Source organism: Vitis riparia, chromosome 7 (genome assembly GCF_004353265.1).
Source record: "Vitis riparia cultivar Riparia Gloire de Montpellier isolate 1030 chromosome 7, EGFV_Vit.rip_1.0, whole genome shotgun sequence".
Lineage (NCBI taxonomy): Eukaryota > Viridiplantae > Streptophyta > Magnoliopsida > Vitales > Vitaceae > Vitis > Vitis riparia.
In genome coordinates, this window is record NC_048437.1 from 8,098,601 (window position 1) to 8,121,105 (window position 22,505).

The following is a 22,505-nucleotide window of genomic DNA, read 5'->3' on the forward strand; positions in this document are numbered from 1 at the left end:
GTTTTGAAGGTTTCCAATGCCTCAAATACCAAATATATAGTTGCGTTAGAGATATAGTCTACTAGGCTTGGTTTTGAGGTGTTTTAAGGGTATCGAAGATGGCCATTCTCGTTGTCTAGTCATGTGAGAAAATGGGCTTGGTTTCTAAGGAATAAACAGAAAAATCTTACCTTATGTGAGCCTTCTTAAATCACAGAAATCAGATTTTGTGATGAAAATAGAAGTTTGTCCTAAATATATATATATTTCGTCAGGCTGAACAACTGGGTCATTCCAGGTTTTAACACACAGATTTACGTGTTGGGGAAGCATCCACACCCCTGATTATGGCCTAGGCCCTAGACGAGCTTTAATTAATTGAAATTGCAAAGTTGGTATGAGTCACAGGTCTGTCTACGTGTGCCTGAGTAAGTCCCCTCATCATTTGGTTGAATCCAAACTATCAACCTCCCATGACCGTATGTAAAGGCAAGGAGTGGGTGGTTGAACTTCTCTCGAATCATGGGGATCATGTGGGTGCCTCACATTACTCTGTTTCTATTACAGGTATATCTACAGATCATTATTAATGAATGGGCGCTTTTCTCTTTTTCTGCAATTCAAAAAGATGAGCTCTCCCCTCATAAACTTTGCCTTTCTTTAGTGTGATCAAACCACCTCAAGCCCATCTCTTTCTTCCTGACGTTGATCCTACGCATGGGTGGCAAATTCCTCAGAAAAGTTGTCCCCATTGGTTCTTGTTAAAGATGAGATTCTTAGCCACATCATTGAAACCTGTAAAGCAGAGCAACCAACTTGGCTTCACCTTTCTTGACCCTGAAAGGAACCCTTGAATGACCTTTTTAGATGCAAATTTCACTCCATTCACACTCCTTTTTAGCCCTCGGGATGCTTTAGAAAAACTTAAGGTAAAGAAAACAAATTAAAAGAAATTTTAAGATTGCATACAGAGACCAAAGACTAAAGAGGGTGAAAGGGGGTGGATCAGCTTTGAAAGGATTCCAGATGACCCAAGAGGGGCTTTTTCAGAGTCTCTTTCTCCCTCCATTTATTTGCAACTTGTCTTTACATGTTGAGGAGAAAGAATAAGAATATGGAATAGATCGATTTTCTTTCACTTTTTGGAATTTGGGTGGAGGACCTCTAAATTCCTTATCTCCTCCCCAGGGATATTTTATGTGCTAGCAAAGTTATCTCGGCAACATCCCATGGTTTTGCGGTTACCACCTGTCACATAACCCTGCACAAAGAACCTCCTAAAGTGCTGGGAGATCCTAGATGTTTCCATAATTTCCTTTCCCTATGTTTCTTAGATTCAAAGCCCCCCATAACCTTCTCATCAGTTCTCATGCATGCTTCCGAGCAATCCTTGAATTTAGACTTCAAAACCCGTTTCTTTTTCAACTAAATATTGCAACCCAAACAAGCCAAAATGATTGGCACTAGGCTGAACACATGCATGATTTCATAGATTACTAGTTTTAATGTCTTGAGAAGTTATGAAGAAATAATTTGGTTATTTTCACTGGTGTTGCATGCTCTTGAATGTTAACCTGTTCTGCTTTACATTTCATGTCCCTGCATCCATAAAATCCTCAAAACCGGAAATTTAAGCATACCATTGTGTGAGATGGATCACATCTAGGTGAAGACTCCGGTTGAAAGGCTCTGCTCATGGCTTCCAATTCACGTATACAATCTAGCTTTTCCACTCCAACCCAAAATCCAATTTCTCAGGCGAAGTGATGCTCTGTTCTAATTTTCTTTAATTGATCATGGAAAGTCTCATCTCATAAAGGGTGTTTCGCATCCATCTAAAATTTCCATGGAAGTGGTCCGTACACACCAGCCCTTTCTGTCTTTAATAAAATTGTAATCAACCCAATTCGATCTTCAAATATGCAAAATATCTCAACAAAGGGACTGAACCAGTGTTGATTTTACTTCCAATGGCCCCACAGAGCAATAATTGATAGCATGCTCATCACGTGTAGGCACAATCATGAAGAAAATTTTCTCATTTTCTCTCCCAATGGGCAAGAGAAACCCTTGAATCAGATCTTTACTGTTTAAGATAAGGATGAAACAGATAGAAAAGGGACCAAACACCAGATCATGTTTCACCATGTTTTTGTACAAGACACAGAAAGTGCTTATGCATTACATATTCAAAGATACTTTAATTACACTGGCCTACAAAATAGAAAACCGAAACATAACTAGGAATTCTCCACGGTCGGCCAAGAAAAAATACCGGCAGACCAAGATGGAGATATCTTACATATACATTAACAACACCTGACTGACTCAACAGCACCCCTGTCAATGTCAAAAAACCCATTGCAGAGGCTACTACTTGGGCCACCAACTGAAACCTAAACTAAACAACCGAGGAACTACCCTGGAAAAGGCCAAATTAAAAAAGGACTAAAAACAGAGATTACAATGTGATTTAAGTCTAGATGGATGCCCAATCAATCTCCACAGAAGGAAACTTCTCCAACGTCAAGCACTCCGAGTCATTCCACTGTGAATCAGTGAAATCCAAGAAGGAAATATCTGATTCAGGCGATGATGAACCCGCAGATGATTCATCGGATGGAGAAGGGGATGCCGATGATGATGAGATCTCCACCTTACAATCCTCCAAACCCAGAAACCCCGATTCGGGATCCGATGAATTATCCAAGACCATTTCCGCCTGACGGGTGGAACTTTCAATCTTTGCATCGGAGACTAGGCCAGGCTTCCCTGAATTCCCCTGTTTCTGCGAAATAGCCAAGTTTTGGCAAATGGCTTGAAGCTTCGCATCCACTGAGGAGTGGAGAGGCTTGTAGTCCCCGAATTCGCCTGCAACAAGTGACCCTTGGTGCCGGAGATTTGGGAAATTTAGCCTGGCGAACTCTCCCCTGAGCTTAAAAGCGGCCTTATCATAGGCCAAAGCCGCTTCTTCTGCAGTATCGAAAGTGCCAAGCCACAGGCGGGTACGGTTCTTAGGAAGTCTGATCTCCGCAACCCATTTTCCCCAATGCCGCTGTCTCACTCCTCGATAGAGCTTAGCTGGTTTCGGGGGAGTTCCAACCTGCTTCATGGGGATGGCTTTGGGGCCGAGGAAGTTTAGGGTATGTTGCTGCTGCCATTGGCTTAGCCTCTGGTTCTGGATGGATGAAGCTGTGGCCACGGCAGCCATGCGTTGCTGCTGCTGCTGTTGGAACTGGATTTGGGCTTGAATTTGGAGAATCTGAGCTGGGGTGATGTGGTTTAGCCCGATTGAACCTGTTTGCTCAAGACCCATTTGGTCGTAACCTGAGAACCCTTGAGAAAACATGTGGGTTGTCGATGTCGAGCAAAAATCAGGGTACATGTTGGGCTGTGTAGAGTCTGGAGGATAAGAGAAGAAGGGAAGAGAAGAAGAAGAAGTAGAAGGAGGAGAGAGAGATGAAGTCGAGGGATAAGGATAAGGAGAAGTTAAAGAAGAGGTTGATGAAGCACCTTTCATAAAAGGTTCAAGTGCTTTCATAAGTTCTTCTCTTTCTGAGAAGACTGTCCTGCTGCTACTGTATATATCTATTGCCGCTGCCATGCCTTCCCAACAAAGTCGAGGAAAAAAACAATACTTCGACTACAAAAACAAATTGGAAGAAAATAAAATCTGAAAAACCTTGTCAAAGCCAACCTGTTTCTTACCAAAATTAAAGAACAGGTACTCGGAGAAAACAAGAAAAACCAAACGATTTTTTTTTTTTTTTTTGGCACAAACAAAGAGCCAAAGAGGTCACCAAAATCAACCAGAGGGAAGAAAAATAACCCTCTCAGTTGTTCTGATTTCTGATCAAATCAAAACAAAAACTTTACACAAACAGGAGAAAAAAATCCTGGATCTCTATTCTGAATCACCTGACTTTCAAAAACACCCTCGTGAGTTTGCTTCCTCTTTTGGATTAAATTCAGTTTAAAAACAAACCCCAAAATAAGTAGTTGAAAGACAGACGACGACAGAAAGGGATTCAGAGAAGCGGGGAGCTACAGAGGGGGGGAGAAAGAGAGAGAAGATCAAACACTGCTGCAGAAACAAGGGGAAGAGGAGATTATCTATCGCTCTTTCAGTTGTGGCCTCGCTTTTTTTCACTCTGAATATTAAGGCGACTCTCTCCCTCTTTATATAACCCCTACCCCATGTGTTTTCTCTCTCCAACTACCATTTTTCTTTACTTAATCATCACTCACCCCTCACCTCGTCAACTTCAATGGGCCTCCAATCGATGAGCGATCACCAATGCCCAAGCGACACGTATGCCACAATCCTTTGAGTGACCGGCAGGTGTCCGTCCACAGCCCTAATTTACACGCGTCAGATTCAGATTGGATGCAAATTCGGTTGACTCTAATACGGTGTCCCTGTTCCCTCTTGGAGTTAAATACATTTTTGTTCTTTCTAATAACGTTGGCACGCCTGCCATCTCCCACCGAAATTTAATCATAATTCGGTGGGCGCATTGATCCTGTATTCTAGTACTATCATAGTAAGTACAAAGCAAGCAAATCGGACCGTCGGATATCAAATCATCAACAGCGGATAGATCAGAGATCAGAGATCCTCGATTAGGATTTAATTGGAATGATAGATGGTGAAAAGTGAACACTTGATTTTCGTTTTAAATAGCATTTTGCAACGTTAAAAACATCCGAACTTGACGGCGATGCAGCAGTATTTCTCATAGTGCTCACAAGTAGGATTGTACAATCCTAGGTACATCATTCTTATCCAAACCAACCCCATCTAACCTCGTCTTACGATAATAAATCTTGTCGCTAGTGTTACTTCAAGTTAAAACTAGCCGAGTTAGATTAATGAATTCGGGTTGGGAAAAGTTATTCCGACGGCAGCCTCCTCGACCTTATCCTCATCTTTCCTTTTCTTTTCTTTTTTTATATATAAAATAATATATTAACATTTAATGCCGCTCCCTGCATTTTTTTTATATTTGAATTTGTTGTGCTGAGTTAATCATCATTTATAAGATTGCAGAAGACAACAAAAAGAGGTTTGGGGTTGGTTGAAAGAAAAGCATGATTAAATAAAGGGAGTGAAGGGTAAAATGGGAAAAGGGAAAGTGGGGGAATCATGTGATTTAGAGCGAGGAAAGTGGGGGGTGAGCGGGACATGGATTCGTGAATTGCGGCTGTCCCATTTCTCTGTTTTCTTTTTGGGTTTTTACACGAACAGATGGAAATTGGATTTTGGGGAGATTCCGAAGGAGAGCCCGCAAATGAAGGGCGGAGAAAGAGAGAGGAAAGCTTGATGAGGGAGACTGGAGATTAAAAAAAAGGTTAAGTCAAAAGAAAGAAGAAAGTGGGAGAGTGGGAGAGCTAGCGTAAGGATGAAGCGAAGATGGAGTTGGGGCCCATTTTGGGCGCCCTCCCACGCTCTTCCTGACCTGGACTTCGCTTCCACTCCACGCTAGCCAACCAACCACCCATTCATTCCTATAACTTTTAAGTTAAGCACTAAGCAGTTCATCTTCTCCCTTTTTCAACACGACTTCGTTAAGCTAACAAACAATTCCCAACTTGGGATAAAGTTGAATTCAAAACAAACTTCACAATCAAATTCAACCGCAAAATTTGCAATGCTCAACTTAGGTGCACTAAATTTGCCCTTTATTTATTAAAGAGTGATGACCTTTCTTTCCTCTTCTTTCTACACAGCCTGCAGCCATTGATTTTGAAATGCATGACCTCAAATTTCTGAACTGTATGCAACTTACTAATCCCAACCACTAATTTAACCTATCTTTATAAGTTTTTGTTTCCTTCTTTCAAATGGTGATCATACATCAGCTGACAGGATCATACATCACACCACACGGATGTCAATATATATACCGTAAACGTCTAACTGATTGCCCATTTTCTTGGCATTTTCTGGTGTAGCTAATATGCTGCTCAATCAAACAAACCAAATCGGGTCATATAATTCACTAAAATTTAAAACAAAACGATACAACTTGGGAAGCCTCATTAGCCAGTGGGCTTGAAATCCGACCTTTGGGGTTACTTGTGAGTTGGCTCTTCCTATGGTTAGGTAGCTTCAGGAATGAAGGAGGTCCTCATAACCCTGAAAAATCAACTGCTTCCTCCTCAATGTCAATGTTACAGGAAGATATTTTGCTGCTCTCTTGTGGTAGGAGTTCAATTATTGCTGAGTAGGTATCTCTTCCACGTGATGTGTCTCAGTCTACATTTTTAAGTTTGCTAGCCCAGTTTGAATCGATCAAATAAATTGCCCATCAATTAAGCTGTTCCTTCCATTTCGTTGTTCCATGTGATGACTTGACTTTACATTTGTCAACTCACTATATTAATCAGTAGGGATCAATTCATATGGTGAGTTGGCGACCGGGGGAGCCCTGGCCAAGTAATCAAACCATTCGCCCCAATCCAATTGGAGTGCAATGTTGCCACTCTTAGAATAAATCTATAATTTGAATCTTCCTCAAAGACCAATTCATCGTCAAATGAGATGGTTAAAACCCGATTTCTTAAACCCAAGAATAGATGACTCAATTGATAACCCTTAAAATAGGCTTATATTAATCGACCTTTCAAAGCATGATCCAACAAACCTTATGATGGACATGATTTAATTTATTATGCATCTAACAAATCTTTTCAATCCATACGAGTCAATCAACAAATTGTTCTTCTACTTCTAATATTCCTTCAATCAAAAGACAGATTGAACTTGTTATATGACAGTTCTAAACCATTTTTAACAAATCTTTTCAATCCATACAAGTCAATCAACAAATTGTTCTTCTACTTCTAATATTTCTTCAATCAAAAGACAGATTGAACTTGTTATATGACAGTTCTAAACCATTTTCTGGCCACGGGAATGAACAAGACAACACAACACGACCGCTTCATGATTTTCGGTTTGTTAAGGATTCTACTCAGAGATCCGCTGTCATTTTCTCATTACAAATCATCCCACCTCCACTCAAGCCTTTTGGGGCTCGTCCGTGTAAAAACCTACCACAAGTACCAAATCTGCAAGAAAAGTCCTCACACAATCAAGATACCATTCAGATTCGCGTGTCCAAAAATATCCATGTTGCCATCCCGATTGATGTTTACTGCTCAGCCACATTTCAATTCATTTCCTCCAGCCAGAGCAGCCCACTTCCATCACAATAAGTGGCCCTTATCCTCCGGTGGATACCCCATTGATGGCTTCAAAAGGCAAATCAAGCAGCTTATTTATATGTTTTGCCAAAGTTGGAGTCAATTTGAGGCCAAGACCCTTCACATGTGCAATGTTTGCGAGTAAAAAATTCTACCATCTAATACAGCCGAACTGCATATGCCAACTAAAAAAGGAACTTTTAGCATCCATATATGCTTTAACATAGCACATCACCTCTTTCCTCTGGCCTACCAACTCATCTCAACATATTCCATGTCACCTCTCCATCTAAAAATTGCATCCAACACCCCAAATTTTTTACCAAATCCATCATTGGCAAAAGATACTAAAGCAAGATCTTGAACACAGAATCAGATACCTTGCCCTTATGCAATTCTAATGATGATCCAAAGGGTTTAGGATAAAACCCCCTCAAGGAAATCTTTAACTCAAAAATCAACACTATTTGTCCATCTAAAAGGACACATTCCATCAAAAAGAAAAGATTCCTTTCCTTAACAACTTGCAATTTTTCCTAGAAAAGGCCAAATTTGATTCATTCAAGGAACAGACTCCTACTGTGTAGACACTATGCATCCAACATAACAACATGCTTTAAGGATTAGGATTCACCATTTGGCACAAGAAGTTAAAGATATCAACTGAAAATAAAAGATAACAGGAAAATTCTACCCAATAATTTCTTTTAAACTATGGTAGGCAAGATTTATGTATATCTTAAGATATCATATCCCACTAGATAGAAAATTCATATCCTATAATATTATTTATCGGATATGATATTATTAGATATTATATCTAATAGACAAGAAATTATAAAATGACATGCAATGAAATATGTTATATTATATTTACATTTAATTTATAAAATAAAATAAAAAATTAAAATGAAATATATATTACTTTTCATTGTTTGATATTTGTTTAAAATAAACCTTATATAATATCTCAATTTCTATTATTAAAAAATATGAAATTTCTCTTACATTTAACATTATTCATTATTATAATAATTAAAATTTATAAAATAATTTTTTTATATATTATGTTATTCAACATAAAAATGATAATTTATATACATATATATAACAATACATCTATTAATATTATTTTACAAGATATTTCATAAATATCTTTTTAGTTCTTTTTTTAACCACAAATTTAATTTTTTAATCACAATTTTTTATTTTTCAAAATAAGTAATATAAAAAATAAAAAATAAATAAATTTATGATAGATAAGATAACTTATCTTATCTTATTACCAACCTCACATAGAATAGGATGTGTTATTTCCTTTCTTATCCTATCCTAATCCATATCCAACCAACCAAACATGATCTTATGGATTTTTGTGATGGAAAGTATTTTTATGGGTTACTTTTGGGATTGAAAATTTTCTACAATCATTTGTTTGGTAGTTTTACCAAAGAATTAGCTCAAAAAGTTAATGTCAAACCACAAACTAACAAGAGGCTCAATGACAGACTTATGAGCACCTGATCCCAGAATAAGCCTTTAGGAAACCAATTCCAAACAAGCATTTAACATGCGTAACAGTAAATCTATTTAGAACAACCTCTCATAGGTTAATTTTCTTAACCTATAGGTAGGTCTAACACATTTCTTCCCCTTAAACATCTAAATGTACAAGTACTTCCAGGAGCCCTGGCTTCTTTCCCTCTAAAAGGCCCCTTGGGCTTCCACTAGATAAAAAGATTGGACCCATCCACCTCTATTTGCAGGCTACTCTGTTGTACAGTGCTATCAATGTGTTGCAACAGGATGACTAAAAACCTAGGGCCTGTTTGGTTACTGTTTCCAAAAACTCAAAAACACGTTTGGCAATTGCTCCCAGTGTTTTTAAATATGTTCTCCGTGTTTTTAATTTGGTGGTTTTGGATATAAACCTATGCCAACTACAAGTGGAAAATTGACAAGCCATTAGAGTCACTATTTCAAAAGCATGGCAACAAAAAGAAATTGTACTTCAATGGACAAATCATTACAAGTAAAAAATCTAAACTGGATCTTTTAGGTTTATAGAATCCCACAGCCTCAAAATTGTTGATAAAATCCACCCAACTAAGCAATGTGCAGATTCCAATGGAAACACTGGCCCAGGGAGAAGAACAGGGGTCTAATGAAAAAAAAAAAAAAAGACAGAAAAGAAAATTTCAATTTCCAGAGCATGCAAATTTCTGTTCAGGAAAAGGGCAATAAAGGCAATGGTTGATAGTACATAATTTGCAGATGTTTTACAGCTTTGTGAGAATGGTAAATCTTCAAGAAACTTTCTAAACAATAAGCCGGTATCACACGCAAATTACCGGAATTGGAGTGAGTCGATAACCATATGATCACTAGAAGCTTCAGAAGAACACTACTGTTTATCAGAAGGCATCCGATTAGTCAACTCCAGATTAGTCTTGCAGTTTTCCCTCAAATCCTTTAGTGTGAGAAAACTGCTTTGCTGCCACATAATTGAAAGCATTCATCACATTTGGGACGTAAAAGAATAATGATTCATTAGTTAGATAGAAAAAATATAAGTGATAGTCTGATCATGAGAGGCCAGTGATAGTGTATGATCATGAGAGGCCACTAATACTGGCAGTGACCTATTGGCAAGAACAGAGACTGATGCGGAACCCAATATACAATGTAGCAAAGAACCACTTGGCTGGTGTTTCTAACCAATGCCTCATGGCTAATAATAGCATATTAGCACTTAGGAGTGGCTATCTGATTTAATAAAACAATCACACTATTCTACCAAAAAATGAAAATTGAATTTTGGAATATAGAAATCCAACTAGAGAGATATCATTTACATGGAGGCCCCATTTTTTTCAGCACGAGTCATCTTGGGAAGTGAATATTATAGTCTCACAGGCAATGTAACCATCATGCTATTCAAATGTAAGGATAGAAAATTGAACCCAAGAATATAGGCAACAAGAGTGAGACTCACAAGCTGGCCGTTTTCGTGAGCAAGTATATCCCCCATACTGAGAAAGAGCGACCTCCACTGACCCATAAGCTCAGATTCTAATTTAGAAGCTTTATTGGGATTCACATGACCATGTGCATCAGTCTCCTTAGCCCTACAACTTCTTTGAACCAAAATGCTTGCTTCCTTTTGACTCTTCTTTAATGCTTGTAAAAATAGAACAATATAAAGTAAGAAGAAACAAGGCTATAATAAGAAGAAAAATAGTCACACAGCAAACATCAATGCCAGATATCTAACCGTAAACATTTTATATAAACATACCAGCAATCCGACCCTTGATATCCTGGTAATGAAGATCCGACCAAATATAGGCAGCTGATTACCACATCATAAAACCATACCTTTTTCAGACAATGTGAAGACGGAGAGAAGACTACTAAGGCAAGAAGAAGGCAGATGAAAAAGTTATCTAGGAATTACAAGATACCTTTCAAGCAAAAAGGACAAGAGCAGGCCTTGAGCATGTTAGCATCAACATTTAGATTAGAACAAGCATCATTCTTGAGTCCTGTGCATCTCCCCAATTCAAAAGATTTAGACCCTTGTGACTCAGCAAATCTCGAGAAATCAACAGAACCATATCTATTTGGCATATCAACAACAGGTGCACCCTTGCCATCATTTCCACAAGATCCAAGTGAGGGACCCTTTTGTGTAACATCAAAAGCAATTATTTGATCATCATCTTGACATTTTTCTCCAAAATTATAACCCTCACTTTCGCTCGGTTCTGATCCTGTGGGCATTGAACCACTAGAAGGACAACTATCTCTTGATGCATTGCCCACTTCCTTATCAGAAGGTATTACAACACCGCCCAAAGCAATGCCAGTGCTGTTGTCCAAGAAGTTGGAAGGCTCCTTGATTTCTTTGGGAATGTTTGAGATCAGAGACGAGATATTTTCCCGCAAACCACAAACCTTCTTACCCTTTAACAGAGACAAATCCTCGTCATCACCATTTAATCCACAATTGGTATTGCATTTCCCCCTCATCAAATTTTCCACCCCTTGGCATACTCGCTTTGCAAACTCTAAATCTCCCTGCTTGTAGTCCACGGTGTTGCCATGCCCATCCCCAGACTTAACACCCCTATTACCCGAAATAAACTGAAAACCCCTTTTCCCTGCTTGATTTGTCAGGTCAGCTAGGACAAGTCGGTTTTTCCGCAACCCATCAGCAGAACCATCACTGCTCATCATGAATTCGCTTCTAAGAAACAGATCCTACCAACCTAATCCTGGATTCAACTTTCAGTACATATAAACTCGAACCCCACTGCACCTATTCATCGAAATCAACGAATTCTTAACCCTTTGATCCACATATTAAGAAACCCCACCTCTCACTGTCCACCGAAAACAACAAAATTGCCAATCAAAACATGCAAGAAAAAAGAACAAGAAAAATTGAAGTTGAACCCTAGATTAAGATAAAGAGAAAGGGCAAAGACCATGGTAGGTACATGAAACGAGCGATAATAAAAACACAGACCTTACACCGGCAGAGGTCGGATGAGGAGATGGAAAATATTTGGGGGCAAACTGAAAACTGAAAAGTGGATATCTGTTTGGGTCGCGGCTTGTGCTTGATACCCTCGCTGAAGATAAGATCTTCTCTTGAGGCGGGAACTGTAAATATTTCGAAGTAGGCGGTAGGCACGTGGCGAGCACACGCACCGCGGTTCAATTTTGAAAAGAAATAGGAGGGCATTTCCCCACTTCCCTACTTTTCAGCCATATGACACTCATGGCGGTTTTTCTCCTTTTTTTAAAATGATTTATAAATGAATAGCCTGCTACGTGGATTCTATGAGGGAAAGGTATAGAGGTATTCTGAACGAGTTGTTCGACGAGATATCAAACCCTTATAACCACTTGTTGCATCATCTTCGAGCTATGACATTAAAGACAACTAATCACCCCATATTGTGTAAAGTTTTCCTTGACATGACATTCTCCTAGTTTCACACTCTTTTGTAAGATCCTGATGTATATATTTTTCAAGATTTGTACAAGTACTTTGTACGATAATATAGGATAAAGAAGTCAAAAATATAAGGTGTTGATAAATCCTTGACGCTACCAACGTTCTACCAAGGTCTACCCTAGGATACACAAGCTATTCTACCCCTAAGATACACAACTTAATTAGCATCAGAAGTATTTTGAAAAGCAAGCAAACATGCCCTCTTGAATGAGGATTATATTCCACATCATTGAGCACCAATGTGACCAAAGAATGGAACAAGTACGACTAGAGATCTTAGGAGTTAGGACATATGTGTTGTAGAATGGAAGGTGAGGTGGGTGAGAAAAATCGGATGTGGGAGCGACGTGACGTGCGCATAGCATAAGGCAACTTGAAAAATCACCGATTTTTTTAAATATATATATATGCATATATTTGTTTTTATTTTTAAATTATTCATTTTTAATTTATCTTTTATTTTAAGTTTATATTATCATTTTATTATTATAATTTTATTTTTAACTACTTTCCATATTTATTTCATTAATTCTATTTTTTAAAATTACTATCACTTCACTCTTAATTTTTTTTTTATCTTTTTAATTTTAAATGTTTTTATTTTAAAATATTAAAAATATAATTTTATTCAAAAATTGCTACATTATAAAAATTAATGAAGTACTAATATTTTATAAATTAAAATTATTTTGATAAGATAAATTATTAATAACTTTAATTATTTAAATAAATTAATGTTAATAGAAAAATTGTCACTATATATTTGTAATAAAATTTTAGAAATTAAATCTCAAATAAAATATTTTATATAAATCAATTAATTTTTTTATTTAAAATGTAATAAAACATGTTTAATAAAAGTATTTTTAAAATAAATGAATATAAATATATTAAGGAATTTAAGTTAATTTGTTTTTTATAAAAATTTGGTAAAACTATCTTTAATCATATTTGTGTTAATTACATTTAAAAAATAATTTTAATATATATATTCTTACTTATTTTATCTTCTTTTTTTAAGTTTTTTAAGCATTTTCATGAATTTTAAATCATTTTTGTTCTATTGATATTTTCAATATATCTATAAAATCTAAGTACCTATATATTTGATACGTCGGAATATGGAATAAAAATAAATATTTTGTTTTCATTCCTATTTCTTAGTGGGTATAAATGAATTTAATGATCTCATTTCTTGCATTTGGATGAACTTAGGAATACAAAATTGGAATGATTATTTGTTTCCATTCAAATGTTTAATAATAATAGGAATGGAAATGAAAAAGAAATAAATTTATAATAATATCCTTCCATATAATTTAAAATAAATTTTGAGAGTTTTTTTTATTAAATAATAAGACTAAAAATATATATATACTCAATAAATAAAAAAATTAACCATAAAAATTCATATAACCCTAATATACAAATATTCAATTATCATTTTTATTAAAAATTTGAATAATTTGTCATGCTTAAGTAGTTATAAAATTATATTTTACCTATATATATATATATATATATATATATTATAATATTTAAATTCTCAAAGCTAGCAAATGTTTTTCCTATTTCCAAAAGAGGAAATAAAAGAATTCAAATTTCATTCAAAACCCTAGAATTTAGAAATTGAAATTATTTTTATAAATGTCATAAAAGGTTTGATTGATTCAGTTTGGGAGAATTACTTGTTGCATAAAAGTGGATGATGAATGGGTCTCTAGCTTTGCAAATAAGATAAACATAGGCTTGAAGAATGAGATAAGAGGGTAAAATAGTAAATTTAGGTTATTTTATATTATGAAATGAGTTTAATGAATCAGAATACCACCTACTTTTCATGAATTCAAATCCGACTTATAAGTCGGATTTGATTTCTACCTGAATAATTTTTTATTTCATTTTTGTTTTCTTAACATTTATCCAAATATAAGAATAAGGGATAAAAAGAGTGAGATGCTATTACACTCCTTATTCCTATGTACCAGACACCCACTAACTTGCTACACTCAAAACCACAATTCTCAAAGTGGAAGAACCGAAACAACTTGGTATTGATTTGATTCAACATTGGAATACCCTTGGTATCAAAATTCCAATACTAGAAAGTGAGCTCCAAGTAGTATCAATTAGGTGTTAAAATGAAAAACTCAAACTAATACCTCAATGCATTGAGATTCTAGTATTGAAAATGGGGTCCATTTACAGCTCCTAATATTGATTTGCTTGTCCTAATGAAATCCTTCTTCTCAACTTCTAATGCCATTTTTTCAATAACTATAGAAAGCAAAACAATGAGGCATTTGGGATTTGTTGGTAATATGCTGGATGTTGATGTGTTATGCTAATATGTTGGATGTTGGTGTCGGAGACATCATATTGTGCATTTATAATACCAATAAAACCCTTTTCTAAAACAAGGAAAACAATTCCTTTTCTTTATTCTTTGAATTGTAGAAAAATCTTCAAAAACATCTTTAAATTGTTTTATGAGAATAAGGGTTTTGAGAACTAGAAAAACAAAAACAAAACAACTCCCTTATGGAACAATTTTTTTTTAATGTTTTTTGTACTTGAGAATAAAAAACAATTATCAAAAACACTTTTCAAATCGACATTAAAAGTGTGTTTGATAGTTATTTTACGAAATATTTATAATTTTTTTATGCTTGAAAAATAAAAAATTTTAAGTGTTAAAAATACTAAAAAAACTTCTTAAAATTACTGTTAAATAAACTTTAAGAGTATATATATAATAGTGATTTTAAAAAGACCGTTTCTATCATTTTTAACATTTAAATGATAAAAAATTTTAAATATTAAAAATATTAAAAACATTTTCTAGAATCACTATCAAATGAAGTCTAAGAGTGTGTTCGATAACGATTCTAAAAAACTATTTTAGTATTTTTAACTTTCTTTTTTTATTACCTTCCTCGCGTATGTATAAGATCGAATCCATTCGATTTCTAAAAAGGATTACTAATCCTTAACTTTTCGAGGAATCTTTCATCAGTGGTTGTGAATGACTGATTTTTTTTTAATCTTTTCGACCTTGGTTCCGTATAAAAAAATTTAAATATTAGAAATATTTTTTAAAATTATTATTATATTGGTTTTAATAGTGCGTTTAATAATGATTTTAGAAAGTATTTTTATTATTTTTAATATTTAATTTTTTAAAATTTTCGAGTATTAGAAATATTAAAAATATTTTATATAACAAATTCTAAGGTATATCCGATGAGTTAAGATTGTAAATACGGAGACCAAAAATCATTTTAAACAACTTATCAAAAGTACGATGTATTCAATCGAGGATTTAAGGCATTAGAATTTCAGATTCAAACTTCTTAAAAACTTAATAAATGAATCCCAAGAATTTCCGCATTTTGGTGTATCCAAAATTTAATACATGTAATAAAATTTAGAAAGATGACATTAAGTATGGCCTGAAGAGTCAGCATCCTCGTCCAACAAACAAAATTGGTGTAGACACGTCAATCTGATCCAAATCGTTCCTCAACCATATCCAAGGACGTTGAAAGGCGCGCCAAACAACAAACTGCTAAACGACTTGACCAATTATCCACAGCCAAGTGCAGAGATGGGAAGCATCCACGTCACGCTCATGGCCTATAAGTCATGAAGACCTTGATCGTACGCTACAAACCCAAGCTTCATCTGCGGAAAACGCTCATCATCTCTTCGGCATTGAAAACGTTCTGACAATGGATTCACCTAACACTAATCCGACGGCTGAGGATGAAAGTCAGCTCGTCAGTCGACGCATCCAACGCCTCTCCTTGCATCTCACCCCCATCCCCAACTCCTTCATCCGCGACCACCACCAGCTCCAGTTGCTAACGTGCGCCCGGGTGAAGCTTAGCGTGAACACCGCACTGCTCTCGGACTTCATGAGAGGAAAACACAGAGGGATTCAAGAGAAAGTGTATGAATACTTCAAGTCACGCCCTGATCTTCAAACCCCAGTTGAGATCTCAAAGATGAGCACCGTGAGCTTTGCATGAGGCAGCTTCTTGGGTTGGTCAGAGAAGCCGGGATTAGGCCATTTAGATACATTGTTGAAGACCCATCCAAGTATTTTGCCATTGCAGAAGCTGCTGGAAGCGTTGACATGTCGCTTGGGATTAAGTTGGGAGTGCAGTACAGGTGATTGTAGCTCTCTATCCCTTTTTTCTCTTCTGGGTTTTGGTCCTTTTTGGATATGGTTTCAATTTGTGGGTTGGGGATTTGGGGTTTTGTGGCTTGAAATTTGTGGAATTGGTTACAATCCATTAAGAAACGGGTTGATTTCTGACATGGGTCTGCTCTTGTTTGTTATTTACTCACCTTTTTCTTGTTTGTTTGGTTTGAATTGAATTCTTTTTTCTTCTAGAATTAATTGTTTAAAAGGAAATAAATAATCCTCATATTTGTAAATTTATCTTCACTCATATTTTTGTGGTAAGAGTTACCCATTTTTTATTTACAATATGTTTTAAAAGAAAAAAGGCATTTTTGTGGAAAGGAGGTCGAAACATGAGGTAAGGTTAGATTTCCAAAATTGGGTTTATGACCCTATTAATCAAATAACCCTTTTTCCTATTTGATATTTAAAGTAATTTTGGTAGTGATTTTAGGAATTGTTTTTAGTCTTTTTAACACTTGAAATTTTTATCTTTCATATATATTAAAGATGCTAGAAACACTTTATAGAATCAGTACCAAACACACTCTTAGTATCTTGTGCCTTCATGTATTGGATATTAAGCTTAATTTGATGAGGTTATAATGATGAATGGCTTGGCCCCTGTTTCTTCTATGGTTATACTCTTGTTTGACTCATACAGGGTCGTATATTCTTTGAACTGTGATTTCATTTTTAGTTATTTCTTTAAGAAAGGTAGCTGTATGGAATTTGAAATTAGCCCTATGGTTTTATTTAATTCTTTTCTTTTATGGGTTGAGAATTCTGCAACTTACTTGCATTATCGGGGTGAGATTTAGGACCATACATTATTTTTACTTCTCTTGTATGTCTTTGATCTCTGATTTACTGGCATGGCGGTTATGAATGAATTTATGCATTTGGTTAGGGTATTTGATAAACCTTGAAAGATCATCACTGTTTTGTTTTAGTGGAAGCAGAAACCTGCCCCATCAAATTGATGAACCCTACTATCCTCTTCTTCTTATCCTATGCTTTGGGTCCAACAAACTTGTACTGGATAATATACATGGCACATTTTTGGATGAGGCAATATTGATCCTCTAGGCTGCATAGTTCATGATGATTTGTTTCAATTTGAAACTTCTATTCAAATCAAGCAAGAAGACTATCCTTTCTGTGCACTACTGTTGCAAGAAACTTGTAACTAACATGGCTGCTCGAGGTCTTGGTTTATTGTCTTAACAGTCGTCTCCTAACTTTCATGGATTCATAGCTTGAACCACAATGATATTGGAGTTTTCAATATCCATCTCATATCTATGGCTGGAGAAATACTTTCTCCATATTCCCAGCATTTTGTTGGCATTCAAACTCTCATTGAACCAAATCACCATTACTTGGATTTTAAATTTATGTTGGGATATTATTTTCCTAATCCTAGTATACCTGAATACATTGACTCTATAAAAGTAGTAATGCCATCCTAAAATCTGAATCCATTAATTCTCCCCTGTTTGGTGGACACTACATATACAGTAGAGATGTTTGGCACAATCTAGTCTCATCATCCCTTCTCTAACTATGTCAAATCTTAAAAGATGTTTTCCTCAACACTGTTATTCATTTTGCTTACGGAAGCAGATTATGTTTGAGTCATCATTGCACTGTGATCCCAGGAACTGCTTATTGAGGTGTGATATGGACTTTTTATTCATTAAATATATGGTTTGACTCTAATAAATCCATTGTTCAGGAATCAAATTCTTCTTATTCCCTATGTGGTACTTGCTTTTGAAAGATCTAAATATGGGGCCGCCTGACTGCAATTACCCGTCACAAAGCATTGTTACAGGCAAATTTGTTCTCTATGAAAATTGATATGTCATACCTTTGATATTTTTACAAATAAATGTGTCTAATGCTACACTGAATTTTGTTGCTTTTATGTGCAGTCTTTGGGGAGGCTCCGTGCTCAACTTAGGAACTAAAAAACATAAGGATAAGTACTATGATGTTATTGACAATTTGGAGTATCCAGGTTGTTTTGCTATGACAGAACTGCATCACGGTAGGTTCATTGCTGGTATCCAGGACTTTTTGTTTGTTGATTTTTCAGTATTCAGTGTTTCATTATTTTGTGGTTGAAGCATATCATCTATAGGCGTGGAGTCTTTAAAATCTTTCATCATTGTTTATAAGAGCTCTTCCTGCCAAGAGGCAGGATTTAGTGCAAACTGCCTCAAGGCTTTCAGAAAGGTTCAAACCAATTTTGTTGCTGTTTAAAAGGCTCTCATTGTAGTTTGTTGCTTACTTCATTGCAAACTTAGTCCAAGATTTACATTTATGTGAAGTGTGTATAAGGAAATCAAGTTGCCTATGGAAAGCTTTCCAACAGCAAGTGTACATGATAAATTCTGGATGTCAATGACAGATTTTGTCTTGGAGTTTTAACATGAATTTGCTCCTGATTGGTGATTCTTAGCATAGTTATTCCCGTTGTGTTGAAATATCAGAGAATATTTTGCTAAGGTCCAGCAAAAATGGATCAAATGCAATTTAAGTGTTTTTGAGTTAAATCCTAAATGAAAAGAACATTTGATAAGTATAATGGATAATTTGATTTGGGCTTTTGCTATTTCATTCTTGTTTTATCTGTTTAATTTGTTCTAGAATCCTTTTTCTAAAAAAGATTATGTTGATTCTTTTTAATCTCTCCTGAACGTGTCGCAGGTTTTTAATTCTAGTGCTAAAACTTTACTCTGTTCTGATATCTAAACTAAACTGTAAATTGATTCTGCTTAAAAGGTTCAAATGTTCAAGGCCTTCAAACAGTTGCAACATTTGATCCGATCACCGATGAATTCATAATCAACACCCCTAATGATGGGGCCATTAAATGGTGGATTGGCAATGCTGCAGTTCATGGGAAGTTTGCTACAGTTTTTGCCAGGCTGTTATTGCCTACTCATGACATAAAGGGAGTTTCTGATATGGGTGTCCATGCCTTCATTGTTCCAATAAGGGATTTAAAGACCCATCAAACACTTCCAGGAGTTGAAATACATGACTGTGGTCACAAGGTTGGTCTGAATGGAGTTGACAATGGAGCATTAAGGTTCCGTTCAGTAAGAATTCCACGGGATAATCTTCTGAATCGATTTGGAGATGTTTCTCGGGATGGAAAATACACAAGCAGCCTTCCATCTATTAATAAACGATTTGCTGCCACACTAGGGGAACTTGTAGGGGGAAGGGTTGGCCTTGCATATTCTTCAGTCAGTGTTCTCAAGATTTCCATCACAATTGCCATTAGATATTCCTTACTCCGCCAGCAATTTGGTCCTCCCAAGCAGCCTGAAATCAGTATTCTTGATTACCAGTCTCATCAGCACAAGCTTATGCCTATGCTGGCTTCTACTTATGCATTTCATTTTGCCACTCTGCATTTGGTGCAGACGTATTCTGAAATGAAGAAGTCTCATGATGACCAATTGGTGGGGGATGTCCATTCCCTCTCGGCAGGCCTTAAGGCTTATGTGACTTCATATACAGCAAAGTCATTAAGCACCTGCAGGGAAGCCTGCGGAGGCCATGGTTATGCTGCTGTCAATCGGTTTGGTAGCTTGAGAAATGATCATGATATATTTCAAACATTTGAAGGAGACAACACTGTGCTTTTGCAACAGGTTCCCACTTAATCCCATTCTACTGAGACAGCCTTCTCTTGATTAAATAAAACATTGGGCACTTAAATGCATGGGAATATAAGTGGGAAGAGGAAAGGGCTGGGGTGAGTAGGAATGACATGAGATGGGCTTGTGAGTAGAGTGCCAACCTTACCTCAAGCCTATTGGAACACTCTTCTTGACTGCTTCTCAAAAGCCAAGTCAAGTGTGAAGTACTCAGAGGAGTTGGGATAGTTTGCAACCTCACACATTCCTTACAAATAGGTGATGTATAATGTGAATAGTTGACAATTAACCTGGGGCTATCAGTACAAGAACAGGTTGGAAGATGGCTGTGTGCCTTCCAATCTGCCCTGTTTACCTTTGAACAAATCCATTCCAATAGAGGTGGGTGGGATGGGTGGGTTACCTGAACAACTCAATTATTTCTTCTTTCAGAGGTTTTAAAGACTGTGTGCATCTACAAAATGAGATTTAGCTAAAATAATTCTGGACAGATAAGTCTAGCTGTCCATCTACCAATAGCCATAACCATAACCATTTCATCAGATTTATTTTATGCATGGAAAGGCCATTAGGGTATCCATATCAAGCTGGTTGTGAGCTGTTTATTCTTGGTCTGCATCACAAAATAATCTTGATGTCTTTTTTAGATGGAAGCTAGCCATCAACTTTTCACTTGTGATGCAGGTAGCAGCTGACCTCCTGAAGCAATACAGGGAGAAGTTCCAAGGTGGGACACTTGCAGTCACATGGAACTACTTGAGGGAGTCCATGAACACGTATCTGTCTCAGCCAAATCCAGTGACTGCTCGGTGGGAAGGTGAAGAGCATTTGCGAGATCCCAAATTTCAGCTAGATGCCTTCAGGGTGAGTAATATAATTTTCTTTCTCTAATCTTTAAATCATGATTTCATAGCAACCAATAAAGCCTCTGCATTTTTTGTTTGTGGTTTTTCTTGCTACAGTACCGAACGTCGAGATTGCTTCAAAGTGTTGCTGTGCGACTTCGCAAGCATTCTAAGACTCTAGGGAGCTTTGGGGCTTGGAATAGATGTTTGAATCACCTTTTGATTCTTGCAGAGTCCCATATTGAATCTGTCATCCTTGCAAAGTTTATTGAATCCGTACAGAGGTACTTCCTTTTCTTAGCCTCTAAACTTCTCTCCATGTTCTCCTAAGCTTAATGTGGTGTGGTGTTGTTCTTGCACCAGTTGTCCTGAGGAGACTCGAGCAACTTTGAAACTTGTCTGTGATCTTTATGCGTTGGATCGAATCTGGAACGACATAGGAACCTACCGCATTGTAGATTATGTTGCCCCCAACAAGGCAAAGGTATTTCAAACATCCAGACTTATAATCCAGCTCCAAGATTAGAATTGTATCATTCCAAATGTTAGACAAGGAAGTGTGAAGGAAATATCTCCAGCTATCTGCATTATTAATTTTACCATGAGCTTGAAGATGAGCTACAATAGGAATGGCAATAAACATCTGATTTATGACTTTCAGAGTAATCCCTGACACTAAAAAGTATATCTGAAGAATGATTGGAACTTGTGTGATTTGCATATTAAAGGAGCTGTCCCTGTTCTAGAGGATAATGCGCTTTGTTTTTGTGCAGGCTATTCACAAACTCACAGAATACTTGAGTTTCCAAGTGAGGAATGTTGCAGGGGAACTTGTAGATGCATTTAATCTTCCAGATCATGTTACTCGTGCCCCCATTGCTATGCAATCAGAAGCCTACTCTCAGTACACCCAGCATGTTGGGTTCTGATTTTTTTTTTCTGATTTTTTTTTTTAAAGGAAAGAAAGAAGAAAAAGAAAAAAGGCAGCTCCAGATATGTTTGGATAACTGCAGATGCCTGAATAGTGGATCAGGGAGATGGTGAGAAGTTGTTATTCATTTTTCCTGTTTTCCCAGTTAATGCTAGCAATTAGGATTTGGAGGTCAAGGGAAGATAGTAACAAGAAGGAGAATAAAGCAAATTTACATTCATGATTGTTTGTAACATGTATGGGATTGTTGTTTGATTGGGAACTTGCAATTGATTACACATTTCCTTGTTCATACATACGTATTTTTTGTTTGTTTGTTTTTTTCTTTCTTTTTCGTGCCATGACCTGCGCAAATGCATCACAAGAAAATATTCTGTCAAACATTTCCTGTTACACCCATCTGCAGTATCTTTCCACTGGTAGTCAGTGATTTTTTTTACTCAATATGGGTGATTTGGTAAGAATCCAAACCTCCCATATCCCAACCGATTGAGAGGCTCCCTCCTCACATCTGATGCTGGAAATTGGTGGTAACAAGAATTCTTGTGTAACCACTCATCCGGTCTAGTGTAACCAATAAAAAATTTTTCAAAAAAGAAGAAAAAGGAAATCCGGTCTTTCATCAAAAAGACAATGTCATAAATGGCTG

General features: G+C 36.3%; 3 protein-coding genes across 4 annotated transcripts; 1 reads left to right on the top strand and 2 right to left on the bottom strand.

Annotated features, from left to right (window-relative positions):
• Nucleotides 1–2,092: 2,092 nt before the first annotated feature.
• Nucleotides 2,093–4,141, bottom strand: LOC117918016 (ethylene-responsive transcription factor RAP2-4-like). The gene has a single exon (XM_034834537.1). It carries the CDS (start codon nucleotides 3,581–3,583, stop codon nucleotides 2,459–2,461), a length of 1,125 nt encoding a protein of 374 aa, XP_034690428.1. The 5' UTR covers nucleotides 3,584–4,141; the 3' UTR covers nucleotides 2,093–2,458.
• Nucleotides 4,142–9,178: 5,037 nt separating this feature from the next.
• Nucleotides 9,179–11,884, bottom strand: LOC117918017. Of its 2 annotated transcripts, none has more exons than XM_034834539.1 (5): nucleotides 11,720–11,884; nucleotides 10,653–11,573; nucleotides 10,487–10,540; nucleotides 10,184–10,368; nucleotides 9,179–9,674 (listed from the first exon to the last, which is right to left on the bottom strand). In XM_034834539.1, the coding sequence occupies exons 2-5, from the start codon at nucleotides 11,425–11,427 to the stop codon at nucleotides 9,633–9,635; spliced, it is 1,056 nt and encodes a 351-aa protein (XP_034690430.1). In that variant the 5' UTR covers nucleotides 11,428–11,573; nucleotides 11,720–11,884; the 3' UTR covers nucleotides 9,179–9,632. The 2 variants fall into 2 exon arrangements, with proteins under 2 accessions (XP_034690430.1, XP_034690429.1); XM_034834538.1 differs by having other exon boundaries at nucleotides 9,179–9,682; nucleotides 11,720–11,883.
• A 3,944-nt stretch (nucleotides 11,885–15,828) lies between these two features.
• Nucleotides 15,829–22,152, top strand: LOC117918015 (acyl-coenzyme A oxidase, peroxisomal). Its single transcript, XM_034834536.1, is given in 8 exon segments — nucleotides 15,829–16,213; nucleotides 16,216–16,387; nucleotides 18,341–18,456; nucleotides 19,194–20,074; nucleotides 20,765–20,944; nucleotides 21,043–21,209; nucleotides 21,289–21,409; nucleotides 21,699–22,152. Coding segments are annotated over 8 exon segments (2,061 nt in total). The 5' UTR covers nucleotides 15,829–15,945; the 3' UTR covers nucleotides 21,855–22,152.
• Nucleotides 22,153–22,505: the final 353 nt, after the last annotated feature.